This window comes from Typopeltis vanoorti, chromosome 26 (assembly GCF_054136105.1).
Source record: "Typopeltis vanoorti isolate ZY-2024b chromosome 26, IOZ_Tvanoo_1.0, whole genome shotgun sequence".
Taxonomy (NCBI): Eukaryota; Metazoa; Arthropoda; class Arachnida; order Uropygi; family Thelyphonidae; genus Typopeltis; species Typopeltis vanoorti.
In genome coordinates this window covers 31922601-31938194 of record NC_143574.1, presented here as the reverse complement: position 1 = coordinate 31938194, position 15594 = coordinate 31922601, and the positions used below count along the sequence as shown (strand labels likewise).

The following is a 15594-nucleotide window of genomic DNA, read 5'->3' as shown; positions in this document are numbered from 1 at the left end:
GATTTAACATATTTGAATTGGAAGACTGATATAATCCAATGATTATGATGTAAAATAATTCTGAGTATTGCTGCTACATGAAAGAAACAGTACTGTTGTGTTCTGAGCCGAATTGTCATTCGAGATAAAAATTCTGGAAGTTTACACTCTCAGGCACATTCACAGATACATTTCCACTACCATACTGGAATAACATTATTTATTTTGTAAATGTTTACTTTACAAACTGTTCCAAAAAACATATATTTAGTGCCTCTGAGGCACAATTGGAAAAATGAAGATACATTGTGCCCTTCGATTGGAAAAGGCCTAGGTTTGATTCTCGTTGTGACAGGAGGAATTTTTCTATGGAAGGTGAGTTAGCCAATCTCATAAGGAGGTAGTAGTGTTTTTCTCCCAGAAACTCAGGTTTTTCATCCTGCATACAGACAAATCGGCCTTTAGGACACATGCAATTTACAGACAAAATATACTAGTAGTGGTAAGCAACAGATGGCATTGGTGTAGATATGGAGACGTAGGGTTGGAGAGTAGTTGCCCTCCATCGATAAGTCCTTGGACTCCTTGTAGGTGTCAGGAAGTAATAATAATATTTCTAACTTTTTTTTTACTGCAACTTACTGAAAGGTTTAGCAGTTACATGAACTTGTTAATAAACTAGATTATGGGATACTAAAGCAACTAATGTGAAGTCATTAGCCTCTATATACGAATAACCCACTCATGAAATGACTTCACATGCAAACTTTGTTTGCTTACACTTGGATAAAGGATGAAACTGAGAATATAATTTAAGATGACAGAAAAATTGAGTTTAATAGGTCAGAGATTTTAATACAAACTATTAACCTACTAGTTTCCGATATAATTCAGGCCACAAGAACAATGAATGTTGTAAACTCCAGGATGTTTATTGATAGGATTTTTTTCTTTAGGTGAACATAGCATATTACATACTGTCTTTATTGGTTTCAAGGCAACTCGAATGTCATGAGAACTAGCAGGTTGACAATTTTTTGTGAAAGTGTGCCAGCAAAAGGAATGGAAATAGAAGTCCTGTGATGCGTTTCTTGAATTTGCTGTGGAGAGGGATTGGAGAAGGGGTTAGCAGCATAGATGCTCATGTATGGTCCTGTTTGGACAATATGATTAATGATACATTTAATAGAACATTCTTAAATAGCAAGAAAATACGTAAAAAAATTTAACGCCCTATATGAAAAGAATTTCAATTCAAGACCTAACCTTCCTGACAATAACGTTATTTTCTACTTTTCAGATCACAGCTTAACATCTCTAGAAGTTAGGTTTCAACTTTGCTGTCACTCCAGAGTTTATACCTAAAATAGACATTATGTGCAACGTTGAGAAGGCTCTCCATTTTTTATCTGAAAACCTGTTGCGAATGATATAAGGTTAAAGACTGTGATCCTTCTCTCATCTTCTCGACTAACTAAAAAAGAACACTACTTCTTTAGAAAAAAGAGCACTGACTAATTTAAAGAAGAACAAAGAGATAATTATCCTCAAAGCTGACAAAGGCATTTCTACCATCATTTTAAATACGAAAGATTATTTATCAAAAATCTCTTTTACTTTCCGACACATCAACTTACTGTATTAAATTCGGACCCCACTTGGACAAACCACATAGAAACAACCTTCTACGTAACATGGACACATGGCCAACAGACCTTAACAAGAAACCGAAGTCTATGCATCCGTTAACTCCACGTAAATATGGATCACCGAAAGTACACAAAACTGATATACCTTTTCGTCCGATTGTAGATGGGATAAACTCTCCAACTTATTTATTATCCAACCATCTCGCGCGTCTTCTAAAACACACATTAGAAATACAGACACATATATCAAAAATGCACAACATTTTATTGAAAAGCTAAGAAATGTCTCCATATCAAGAACTGACATTCTAGCTAGTTTAGATGTCTTTATTTACGAATGTCAGTGAATGAAGTTATGACTCTCATAGACAATCTTTTCCTGAAGACATCGCCCAACTTTATAGACATTGCCTCAATTCGAATTTCTTCAAGTGGAATGGAAAGATTACAAACAACCTTGCAATGGGAACTCCTCTATCTCCTCCATGTGTGGACTTATCTGTGGAAAAGTTTGAAAATGACATCATATGATCCAAAACCGTCAGTGCGGTGAAGATATTTGATGACATATTTATAATATGGAAACATAGTGAGGCAGAACTATATGATTTCCTAACTTCTATAAACTAGTTTCACCAAAAAATCAAGTTTACCTTGGAGCTGGAAAATGAAGGGAAATTACCTTTTTTGGACACATTAATTACAAAGCAAATGGGCGACAGCATTGGTCTTAATGTATACTGCAAGCCAAACCACACAGGCCGTTACCTGCATTTCTCCTCATAACACCATATTTCACAAAAATTAAGCATTATACATATGCTGAAAAATAGGGCAACCTCTATCATAAGAGATGACAAAGTATTTACAGACGAATTAGATTTTATTCTCCAAACATTAACAAACAATGGATATCCAAAAAAAATAACAAAAAGGATACTTTTCTCCAACCCCTCTCCACAGCAAATCCAAGAAACTCATCACAGGACTTCTATTTCCATTCCTTTTGCTGGCACACTTTCACAAAAAATTGCCAACCTGCTAGTTCTCACGACATTAGAGTTGCCTTCAAACCAATAAAGACAGTACCCAATATGCTATGTTCACCTGAAGACAAGAATCCTTTCAATAAACATCCTGGAGCTTACAACATTCCTTGTTCTTTCTTGTGACCTGAATTATATCGAACAACTTCTGGAAGTCTAGAAATAAGACAAAAGGAGCACATCAGAGACGTAAACAATAGGACAATTCTGGTTTAGCCTCTCTTTTTTCCAACACTAACCACAACATCGAATGGGATAAAAGTACTATGCCTTACATAGAAGAGGACTACATCTCCTGCAACATAAAAAAGCAGCAATAATTATTCGCTCACAAGGCATCCTGAACAGAAACCAAGGGATGACCCTTTGTGATATCTGGAAATCACCCATAAGATCTCTCAACACAGAGTTCAACTTCGCAGTAAATTATAGGATGCACCTGCTTAACAATGACTGACCAAGTGCAAGCATCCACGTTCCACACATTTGTGTAACGGTTCCTATGAATTTGATATTTTTCATCTTTCGGTTATGTATTAATTCATAACTTAAGCTTGATTTTTAAGCTGCCATGTGTATAGTTATCTGGCCCAGAAGAAGCCACAAGTTAGTATGGCGAAACTAGTAGGCTAATAGTTTGTATCAAAATCTCCGACCTATTAAACCCTTTTCTGTCATCTTATGTAGTATATAGTGGTCGAAAAAAATATTCAATGAGAATATAATTTCTTGGCATCTGTAATTTAATGTTAATAAATTAGTTCTGGTATCCATATCTACCTTAAGTCCTAGAAGGTTATATAACAATAATTATAATTACTACATATGATAGTGAAAACTTCAACTTTTAATTGTTTGTGTCCTTAATTCAATTTTTTATTTAATACAGGTTTGTGAACAGCTAATTCTGAATGGCCGAGATCAGGTAATTAAAGTATTGCATGCTCTTCATTTACTCTTGAAAGCAGTCTTGCAACAAGTATCTATGTCTGGGGAATCTGGAGATCTGCCAAGTCAAAAGCTAAAGGAATTGGCTCATGAAGCTACTGACAAAGCCTATGGAAAGGATGACAGTGGTCCTGAATGCCTTCGGTAAGTTATTCTGAAATGCCTGCAGTGGGAATGTGGATATTACCAACAGGAATTTTTGTTTTACGTTAGAATTGCATGGATTAGCTTCTCAAACAAAGCATCATCAATACTAAATACAGATATAGACCCCCTATGATCTGTTCTGGTTGAAATGCTTACACTGGCTATTCATAACTATTATTTTTCAGGAAATTATAATATACACTAAATACCAATTATAATCACTTTAATTAATATTTCCTATATTTTGGCAGCATTACATTGCCATCATCAGGGATCACAAAACAATGATATGTGCACGCAGACACTAAACACTGGATAAATAGGACTGAAAAAAGGCAACCAAAGTCAGACCTAGAGTCCTAGTGGCATAAATTGGATAGTCTTGGCCATTGTGCTGAAGATGTGAGGATAAGTACTTCCCAAATTTGAGGCAGTTTCTCATGCACCCAAATTTGTTGAGGTTTGGAAAGTCTCTCAGGGCTGAGGCAGATTCAAGGAATAGCCTTTCGTATTTGTATTATTTGCTTTGGCGCAAAACAGTGGCCTTCTCACAGTGTATCCTGTGATGAGTGTCCAAAGTATAGTCAGCAATTCCAGAGCAGCTATACCCAGTCTTGCCATAAATACTGTTCCATAAATATGTGCTGCCCACAGAATTTTGCATATGCAGCCAACGTTCACTTGTTCATCAGTGTATATATATGTATATATAGAGAGAGAGTTGTCTAGCTGTACAGGTCAACATGCAGTGAGGAGACTAAAAAAACCATGTAGCTCTAATAGCACTTCACAAGATTGGAATGCAGCCACCTGTTATTTTCAATATGCTAAAACACTCAGGATCAGTACGATGTTTGTGTATCGGACTATTAACCTTTATAATGATACAGAAGACGTATCTGACCTCCAAAGAAAAGGTTCACCATGCTGTGTTAGGACAACAACTTGTTAGGGCTATGAAAAATTACACCTCTGCTGTAATCCTGTGAGAACTCAAAAAGTGATGTCGTGAGAGATGGACGTTTTGCAGAGAATGATGTCACATGTACTAACTGATGACCTTGGAGTGAGAGCCTATCATCGTTCTATTAGACTCTTCTTAACACCACAACTCATGTGGCAGAGGGTAATAAAATCAAAGGCACTTCTCTGGCAGTCAGTACGCAAATAACAGACACACAGATGTCCTCTTCACAGATGAGAAGATTTTCACCATTGAAAAATCATTTAACTGCTGATAAGGTATATGCCCCAGATGGTCACACTGCACATGCCATAACATCAGTGATTCAAAAATGCCATTACCCTGCATCAATGATGGTTTGGTGTGGGGTGGGGGGGACTGTGTGGTATAAGTGGGACATTATATGGTGCAGTATATGATTTATGCTTAAGTTGCAAAATCAGATGGAAGACAAATAAGCACATCTGCAAAACATGTAGAACATTTCAGCTATTTAGGCACAATATTTAGTGAAGATTACAAATTAATTCAATACAGAAGTTAAAATAATCAAAACCAATATGGTGGTGGGGCATAGAAAAAAAAATAAAATAATATATATATATATATATATATATATATGGAATAAGTAAGAAATTGAACAGAGATCAACGGCTAATTTTTTTTCATTTCTTTCTCTCTCTCAAAGGATTCTGCTGTTGTCTCTTAGACCTAAAAAAAAAAAAAAAAAAAAAAAAAAAAAACTAAGAAAACAGAACCTCCTTGAAATTTTTATTTTGCTTTATTAAAGATTTAAAATTTATCTATTATTCCTTGCTGCCCTGAAAACAACCAAATTTTTTTCTTATTCTTGTTCTATAGAATGAACAGAAATTCAGTTTCATTCCAAACTTCCTAATTTTAAAGCTTTGAAGTGAACTTAGTTTTTCCCTTTCACATTGATTAAGAATTAAGAAGATAAATAATAACATCACTAGTATATGCTTGAAGATTTTATTATTACGTATTTGTTTTCTTTCAAAATCAGCTAAATATTAAAATCACAATTTAAAAATTACAAATTAGACTTATTCATCCAACATTAAAATACTTACTAAGTAATAATTTTAATAATGATAACTGTAATGCCTCTAAATAATTATTCTTTCTGAGACAGAAAAACTTACTTTAAATTCTTATTTTGGAATTCTGTTGTGGCAAAGTCATGTATTGTCTGTAAGTGTTTGTGTGCATAAGTTTTGATAATACACACACACGTGAGAAGGGTGTGTGTAAATCCGTGTATGGTCTGTAAGTTTTTGTGTGCATAAGTTTTGATAAATTTTAACTTTTTATAATAGATTTGTATATACTTTATGCTAGTAAATGATAAAATAGATTTGTATCTACATATATTTTATGCATTCATAACATACTTAACTTTTTCTTGGTTTTTTCAAATTGTCACAAATCCAAAAAATTTTCCCATATATTTGGTTGCTGAATGTTGTTGAAAGTTTTTCCATTTGGTTATGCTATAAATTAAAGATACCAAGAAATTATATACTTGTTTAACCCTTTATCCAAGTGTAAGCAAACAAAGTTTGTGCCTGAAATATTTTCAGGACTGGGGCAACTCGTGGTAAAGGTGGTATGACTTCAATCACTTGCTTTAGTATCCCATAATGCAAAGCACATCTCCTTGCAGACATGTATAATGCTATGCATTAAGGGAAGGGCCACTACCCAGACCGGTTTGACCTTTATTGAGGTCTCGTCAGTGGGAGCCAGACCCAGAGGTGGTGATACTAAGGCAGAAGCGATGGAGAAGTCATATTTACTTATACGAGTTGCCAAAAGGTGTCACACCTTATTATTAAAATACTCTGGATTAGAGATAGTTAGTTGTTGAAAGTTTTTCCATTTGGTTAATATATTTGTTCATAAAATCCACATATAAGTCAATCCGTGCTGTTCAAATCCACATTTTTCAATGGTCAACTGTGTGTGTGTATATATATACTGTATATATACAGATATACAGACTCAGCCCATATTTAATCTTGCTGCCACAACATGATGAATCCTTTCCAGTGACATTTGATCTGGCAAGCACAATTTCCTTAACAATAATATTCTATCCGCCTCATCAGCCACTTGTCATTGGCAGATCGATATTCTGTCAATGATATCTGTCTTGGTACTCTGTCTCTCACTTCAAACATTATCAAAATGTTTGAAATACTTGTACTGCCAGATGTCTGTAACTATGTTTCTTACTTCTGGTTCATAGACATTTTGATATGTCTTGATCACTTTTCCAAATTTCACATAAAATTCTGAACATCAATTTTGTTCAGAATTTTATGTGAAAATTCTAAACAAAATTCTCCCCACCACTATCATTTGATCCTTAGGTTTCATAAAATATCTAAGAAACTCATAATCACACAATAGAACACTATGGCCATTACACTACTGACTCATCAATTATCAGGTTACAAGGTTGCAGTGTTTTGTCAGTCATGTTTGTTATAGCCATAGTGCTGCCAGATTTGCTAATCTTCACACAAACCTCATTCAGATTTCTTTTCCTTGATTATGCACATAATTTATTCTGGTGTCTCAACAACCATTCTCAATAATAGTCATTATAACTCAGTATCGGATATAAGAAGAAACAATTAAATGCAAGTATTCTATTTTTTTTTGGCCCACATTGCTTGTTTGGAATCGTAAACAAACCACATTTTTACTTTTTAACATTTGGTTTTGATGTTTTTCAGACAATCTCTGAATGCAGTGATGACTACAATCAACAAGATTTCAGTGGCATTGCAAGAAGGAGAGTATGATAGTGATAGCAAAATAGTACCTAAAGTATGTTATATTTAGCTTTTTTAAGCATAGCATTACATTAATTTTTTTTTTCTTCAGTTAATCTTGTTGGAACTTTTAATATAATGTTTAATAAACTAAATGAAAACATATAAAAATATCAGAAATTTTTTTGAACATATTTACTCTTTATCTGGACTGACAGATATTTCATTGTCATATTTTGGTGCCTCCATAGCGCAATTGGAAGAACAGTGGAACATTGCACCCTTTGATTGGAAAATGCCTGGGTTCAATTCTCATCGTGATGAGGGGAATCCTTTTATAGGCGTTTTCAATTGAAGGTGAGTTAACTGATTTCATATGGAGGTAGCAGGGCTTTTTTCTCCTGGAAACTTGGGTTTTTCATCCCACATACAGACAAATTGGCCTTCAGAACACATGCAATTTACAGACAAAAAATACAGTTGTTGGTGATGATGGCATTGATGAGTAGTAGTGTCATAGTAGGAGAATTAAGTAGTAGTGGAGATGATGGATTGTATTTAGCAAAGTAAAGTAAAGAGTCCTTGGACTCCCTAGAAGTGTCACATAATAATAATAATATTTCTTTCCCTTTGCATATGTTTGCTGGCTTCACCTAGTTGATATGTAAAATTTTGTACCCTTAGGTTTCCAAAACCTAAGGACAAACACTATTTCTGATGATTACGACTGAAAATTTAGATGAATCAGCCTATGGCAATTTGTATAAGTGAAGATTTTGAGTAGAAAGCAGGTACACATTCAAATTTTCAAATCGTGCACAAAGGGGTCATGTGATAGCACTTAACAGGATAAAAGTCCAAAGACTGTACTGAGCCAACTGTGTGAAGGAAACTCTTTTCGTGAAGAAATAAAGTTTCAAACTTGGATGTCTTGTAATGTCTCAAAGACATTATCTAGATTTTACACAGGGAAGAATTATTGGAAAGTTTGAAGAAGGCCACAGAATCACTGATATTGCCAGAGAGTTTAGAATCTTACATAGCATTGTATCCAGGCTCTGGGCAGCATTTCAAACCAATGGAATGTGTTCCAGATGTTTGCTCAGAGGTCACCCGTGCTCTACCATGGAGCACAAAGACAGATTTTTGATTATAATTATAACAGTAAAATGTAATCGACGCACTATGGCAGGTCAGCTCCAAACAAGCACAGGTACACAGATATCTCAACAAACTGTGGTAAGACATCTGCAACAAGTAGGCCTGAAGGCTTGTAGTCTGCTTCCTTTTTCCACAGCTGATCATAAACTATGTTTTCAGTTCTGTTGTATCCATAAAACTATACAAGACACCAATGGGCTAATCTCTTCACAAATGAGAGTTGTTTTAGTCTTTCCTCCAATTCCAGGTGACACTTGATATCGTGTGAAAGTATATCTACCCTGAAAGGGATAGATACACAGCAGTGCTGTGTATCTATGATGGCATTATACTTAATGGATGCACCATGCTACAAGTAGGAAAAAAGGGACTATGACTAGGGAATGATATTGCAACGAAATTCTTCAACATCATATTCCATGGTGCTGTAGGTGAAGAATTCATTTTTATGGATGATAATGCCACACTACATCGTACACGAGCAGTGGAGATACTTCTGGAGACCAAGATTAATCGAATGAAGTGGCCAGCATGTTTTCCAGATTTCAAACCCATAGAACACACTTGGGATGCAAAAGGGAGATACATTGCTTCTTGAAATCCCCCCACCCCAGTAAACAAACAAGGCCCTATATTTGCTCTGAAGGAGGAGTGGGCCAGTTTGCTTCAAGAACTCCTGAATCACTTGGTGCTAAGCATGGTATGGATGTTGTGAGAGCTGCATCTCATTTAGGTGTGAACATATTCCATACTGAAATGTCTCTCTCTCTCCATTGTTTTCTGTAAGCACTGTACATTAATTCCTTAACTACATGCTTAGACAATTTGTAACTTTTGCTAAAAATGTACTGCAATTTAATTTGCACAAAATTTATAACACATTTTTTGTGTAATATAAATTATTACCATGCTGACAAATTTATGCCCACATTTGGCCCTAGTCATAAACACTTTTTCATATACAGGTGAAATGTGTACTTCGTTTATAACATTTGGACTGTAGTATACAATATGCATGAGTGTAGTATATTGTTATCCTGCTATAAAAAGTGGATCTCGAATCTAATCTATAATTGTTATTTAGGCAAAAATTTGAGATTTCTCCTGAACAATCCTCAATAAATTCTTCTTCATTTATCTTGAAAATAATTACCATTGTACTTTTAACGTGTTTATATATTGTAAAATCATACATGTGTAATATTTTTTTTTCTTATCCATAATTTATATAATAGTTCTAGTCATCTTCAGACTCTCCACCAAAGCAGTAGCACTACAAAATGCTGTTTTGTAGTGCTACTGCTTTGTCTTCTTTCTTTTATACTTAAATGACTTTCTCTCGCTAACATTCCTATCATTGGTTAGGATCTTCTACAACCTTCTGCATACCATTCTTCTTAATGTAAGGATAACCTAGTCACATTTAATACTGCTAAAACAATCCTGCCTCCTTTCTTGCGGAAAAAAAACTCAATTCACTTCCCTCTCATAGTACATAATACCCAGATTGTGAGTCAAGATCCAGTCTCCTTCCTGAATTGACATTTCCTTATTTCTTTTTCTACCAAAAACATCACATCAGTAATTTCAGAAGAGACTACTTTTATCTATCCAGCTAATAATCAAATACAAATTCCAATTACAACCTTAGAACACTGCTCTTATTAATCAGAATATAGACACTTTAATATACACATATACAAATTAATTTTATATACACATATTAATCAGAATATACACACTCTCATAGCCAAAATTGAAGATCTCACAGTGGTTAATATCTATAAGCCTCCCCTGGTAGAATGGCCACCTGAAGTAATTCCCATATTTCCACATCCTACTATTTACATAGGAGATTTTAACAGCCAATTACACCATGTGGAATTACAATAATAATGATGAAAATGGTGAAGCATTAACAAACTGGGCTGAGCGAAATAATCTTAGCTTAATATTTGATGCAAAGGACGAAGAACCTTTAAGGCTCTAGCATAGAAAATGGAATACAACCCAGATCTCTGCTTTGTTACCCAAAATTTGCAAAATCAGCCGATAAACACAACAAGACAAGTCCTTGAAGATTTTCCACACAGCCAACATCGCCCAGTATTGGTAGAAGTAGGAATACCAATAATACAGCCCATTCCATGACCAAGATGGAATTTTAGAAAAGCAAACTGGCAGGATTTTTCACAAGAACTGGATAAAATAGTAAGATGGATACCTCCTGTGAGCGAAAACTACAACAGATTCATTGGAGCAGTCATATCAACAGCGAAGAAGTATCTTTCAAGGGGTTTCCAAAAGGAATACATACCTGGCTAGAATAAAGACTGCGAAGAGCTATACCAAGTCTACTTAGAATCTGGCGACTGTGACATAACTGACGAATTACTCCAGAAGGTTGATAATGAGCACAGAGAAAAATGGATAAAAACTACAGAGGACTTAGACTTTAAAAAATCAAGTAGAAAAGCAAGTAGAGCCTATTACAGAAGTTAGGTGGAAGTAACCCAATCACTCGTAAAGATCCTTTGGTGACCCCAGATCAAATTGCCTGTCAAATAACCTCGCTGTCTAGAGCCCCCTCGAGATCATTGACACACACGGGAGGTTAAACAAACACTCAGAAATTTACAGCAAAGTGCAGATGGCAGTTCCTAATTTTCAAGAGAATTTACCACAGACGAAATAACCGAGGAATTAAAGGGGGTGAAAACCGGCAAAGCATTAGGCTTTGGTAGTGTACACCCTGAATTCTTGGTAAACTGTGGAAAAAATGCTTGTCAATGGCTAACAAGATTCTTTTCTCATTTTAAGGATGGGAAATCTTCCAACAGCCTTTAAGAGAACCAAAATAATAGCCATATTAAAACTCAACAAGCCTCAAGATCAAGCAGAGCGCTATCACCCTAATTGCGCTCCTCAGTTGCTGTTATAAGCTCCTTGAGAGACTCCTCCTTAACAGAATTGGACCAAAAATATCTGAAGTTATCCCTGTTGAGCAAGCAGGCTTCAGGACTCAATGTAGTTATACGGATCAAGTACTAAGCCTTACTACCCATATCGAAGCAGGCTTCCAGAGATGTTTGAAAACCTCTGTTGTGTTTGTTGACCTTACTGCTGCATACGACACAGTATAGAAAGAGGGGAAGCTATACAAGCTGATACAAGTCATACCATGCCAATCCATCATATGACTTATTGGTAATATGCTTTCTGACAGGTTCTTCCATGTGGTACTGGGAAACAAAATGAGCAAACTGAGAAAGCTGAACAATGGGCTCCCACAGGGCTCAATATTAGCACCAATCTTATTCAACTTATATACATCTGATTTACCAACAAGTAGGTCAAAAAAATTTGCTTATGCTGATGATATAGTCCTCACCATCCAACACGAGCATTGAAGTAACTGAAGATATTCTCACAAACCTTAGAACCATTGGGGAATACTTTCATAAATGGAGACTAACACCAAACCTCAATAAGACTGAGGTTAGCTCTTTTCACCTAAACACCAAATTGGAAAATAGGAAACTTCAGGTCAGCTTTAACAACACAATGCTGCAGCACCAAAATTTCCCTAAATATCTGGGTGTTACCTTGGATAGAACACTATCTTTCAAAAGACATCTGGTGAATCTCTTTAAAGATCAGAACCCCTAATAACATCATACAAAAATCTGAACTAGACTTAAAATTTTAGACTTTTTTTTACCTGATATTTGTATATGTGCATTACTTGTCTCATTTTTATTGTCTCACAAATATGTATTTATATATTCTGATGTGTCTTTATTATGCCATACGCTAAATAAATAAACTGCTCTTATGTTTGAGGTGGTGCACCAAAATTCTCTCAATCAAAAAATTATCAATGTCTAGAAGAATGGCAGTTCATCTAATCGCTGAATTCTCTCTCTCAATGACTTGCTTCAATTACTATCTTAAAAATAATCTGTTTTTACTTTATGACTTTTCTATGTCTTTTTTATAATTTCTTCCATGGATGCTGTCACACTGTACCATCATTCAATACACTTCCTCTGCTGTCTAGTGGACTTGCTAAAATGAAAGCAAGAAGCTTCCCAGCATCCATTTATAATATAAGTATTATAGGCATCCTATGTACAATAGCAGCAATTCTTATTATTATTATTATAGGCTACTCCATGGAGTCCTTAGACTCATTGAGGGAGATCCTAAACATCATGCCAAGAACTATCCAACATTCGCACAGTATCTATCATAATTTATTCTGAACTCATTCACAGTCATAGCACTCAGAACAGACTCTGGCAACCTATTCCACTCTCCTAGCAAAAAATCCATTCTAATACCCTTGCCTCAGTTTCCAAGGATGGCCCTAGTTCTCCCACCACCAGTTCTGAAAAATTTCCTCTATATTAATCTTCTAAAAACCCTTCAGTAATTTGTATGTCTCAATCATATCACCTCTTTACAACCTGTTCTCATAAGGTTCATTCCATAAACTTGCTACCATCTTGGTCACTTGCCTCTGGATCCTCTCCACCTCTTCCTCATCACCAAGAAACTCAGGTGACCAGATTTGCATGCAGTAGTCAAGTCTTATCAAGGCTCAAAAAAGAGTTCAAAATGTTCTTCAGTAACCAAATAATCCAATGAGCTGCTTTAGCCTTTTACAATATACCTACTAAACTTGAACTCCCTATCCACTAACACCCAGAAATCCCAGGTTTCATCAATTTTCTAAAGTACATTAATGTGGTACACAGCTGGTAATCTTCTTGCCCCAGAATGCATAACCGTACACTTTGCCACAACTTACATCAATTCTCCTTTGAACAGACTGCTAATCTATCCAAATCATCCTGCAAAATTTTCACATCATCTGTTTAACTATTGTAAATTTAGTTTAATCCTTTATCCAAGTGTGAGCAAACAAAGTTTGCGCCTGAAAGTACCTTCAGGACTGAGGTAAGGTGGTACAACACCAGGGCAACTCGTTGCAAAGGTGGAGCAAGCTACCAACACTCCTGTCTCAGTATCTCCTATAATGCAAAACACATCTCCTTGCGGATATGTCTAATGTTATGCATTAAGGGAAGGGCCACTACCCAGACTAGTTTCGACCTTTATTGAGGTCTCTTCAGTGGGAGCCAGGCCCAAGCTGAGATACCAGGCAGAAGCATTCGCAGGTCATCTCTACCTATAGGAGTTGCCAAATGGTGTGCCACCCTTTTTTTTAATAAATTACTCTGGATTTAGAGAAAGATGTTGAAAGTTTATTTTTCACTTGGTTAGAGTAGAATAAATTTAGTTTAATCCTTTATCCAAGTGTGAGCAAACAAAGTTTGCGCCTGAAAGTACCTTCGGGACTGGGGTAACGTGGTACAACACCAGGGCAACTCGTTGCAAAGGTGGAGCTTTCAGGCACAAACTTTGTTTGCTCACACTTGGATAAAGGATTAAACTAAATTTATTATACTGTTTAACTATTGCTGTACCCAATTTTGCATCATTGGCAAACTACTGAATAGTTCCTCTCAGATCCTTTCCTATATAGTTAATAAATAAGTTAAATAGTAGTGGCCAAAGAACATAGCCCTGTGGCTCACCACCATTCACATGCGTTAAACTGGGTTCTACTCAAGAATAAACTACTCTCTGATATCTCTCCATCAATCACCTTTTTATCCACTTCACCAACTTTATATACATCCCCATGTGCTGCAATTTACTAATGTGAAATCCATGCAGTATCCTGTCAAAAGCTTTTGTAAAAACCAGTAGTATGACTATAAACTCGTTATCTTTATCCAACTTGGTTGTCACTATATTATAAAGCATGAGCAAGTTATTGATGTATGAATTACCCTCCGCAAAACCATGTGCCCCCATATACACAGTCTTGCCATAAATACTGTTACAACTTCTGCACATTCCCACACAGCCGCCCACAGAATTGCATGAGTCCAGTTCCATTATTCACATGTTTACAATTAGAGGAAGATGAGAGGAGATGTCTGTCTTTTGAAATAAAAACTTACAGAAGACTTTTGAGAATTACCTACACCGCTCATGAAACCAATCAAAATGTCCGGAAACTGATTGATTCAATAGATGGGAAAAAAAGGAAAAACATCCTGACAGTTCTGGGATCAAGAGTTAGGGACCGACCTCGATTAAAATGGATTGATAACATCAAAAAATTATGGACAAGTTCCTTCCATTCTCAACTGACATCAAGAACAAGAGACCGAGATGACTGGAGGAGGCTAACAAAGAACATCATCTACCAGCCATGAGTGACCCAACGGGTCCATTTAGGACTTTGGGAGAGGAGAGAAGAGAAGAACTGATGACCTGGGGATGAGAGCCTCTCGTCATTCTAGTAACACCACGACTTATGCAATATAGGTGATAAAATCAAAGGCACCTCTCTGGTGGTATGCAAACAAGAGACACAGACAAGATTTTCACCATTGAAGAATTATTTAAATGCCAAAATGATCGGGTATATGTTAACGAATGGTTGCACAGATGTGCGATAGCACCCAGGATTCAGAGAGGCCATCACTCCATGTCAGTAATGGTTTGGTGAGGGTCTCTACCAGGGACATATCCAAGTTGCATTTCTGCAAGAAAGAGATCAAAACCTCCACCCAAGTGTATCAAGACACCATGCTGGAACCTGTGGTACTGCCTCTAAGTAACACCTTGTTTCACAGTAGGCAGTGGACCTTCCACCAGGACTCAGCCCTGCACACAAGGTGGAGACCAACAACAGCAGTTGAAGGCAAAAGTGCCTGACCTCATGTGACCATCTGATTGGCTGTATCGAAGTACCAATCTGAATCCGTTGGACTTCAAATTGTGGTCAGAGATTGAGAGTAGCCTGCAAGAATGAC

General features: G+C 36.1%; 1 protein-coding gene across 1 annotated transcript in view; it reads left to right on the top strand.

Annotated features, from left to right (window-relative positions):
* Positions 1 to 15594, top strand: part of LOC150092464 (dynactin subunit 1-like) — a 334669-nt gene that overhangs the window by 253270 nt on the left and 65805 nt on the right. The window contains exons 23-24 of the mRNA XM_090414876.1: positions 3564 to 3766; positions 7499 to 7592. Coding sequence (XP_090271002.1) covers positions 3564 to 3766; positions 7499 to 7592 — 297 coding nt within the window. The remainder of the gene's footprint in view (positions 1 to 3563; positions 3767 to 7498; positions 7593 to 15594) is intronic.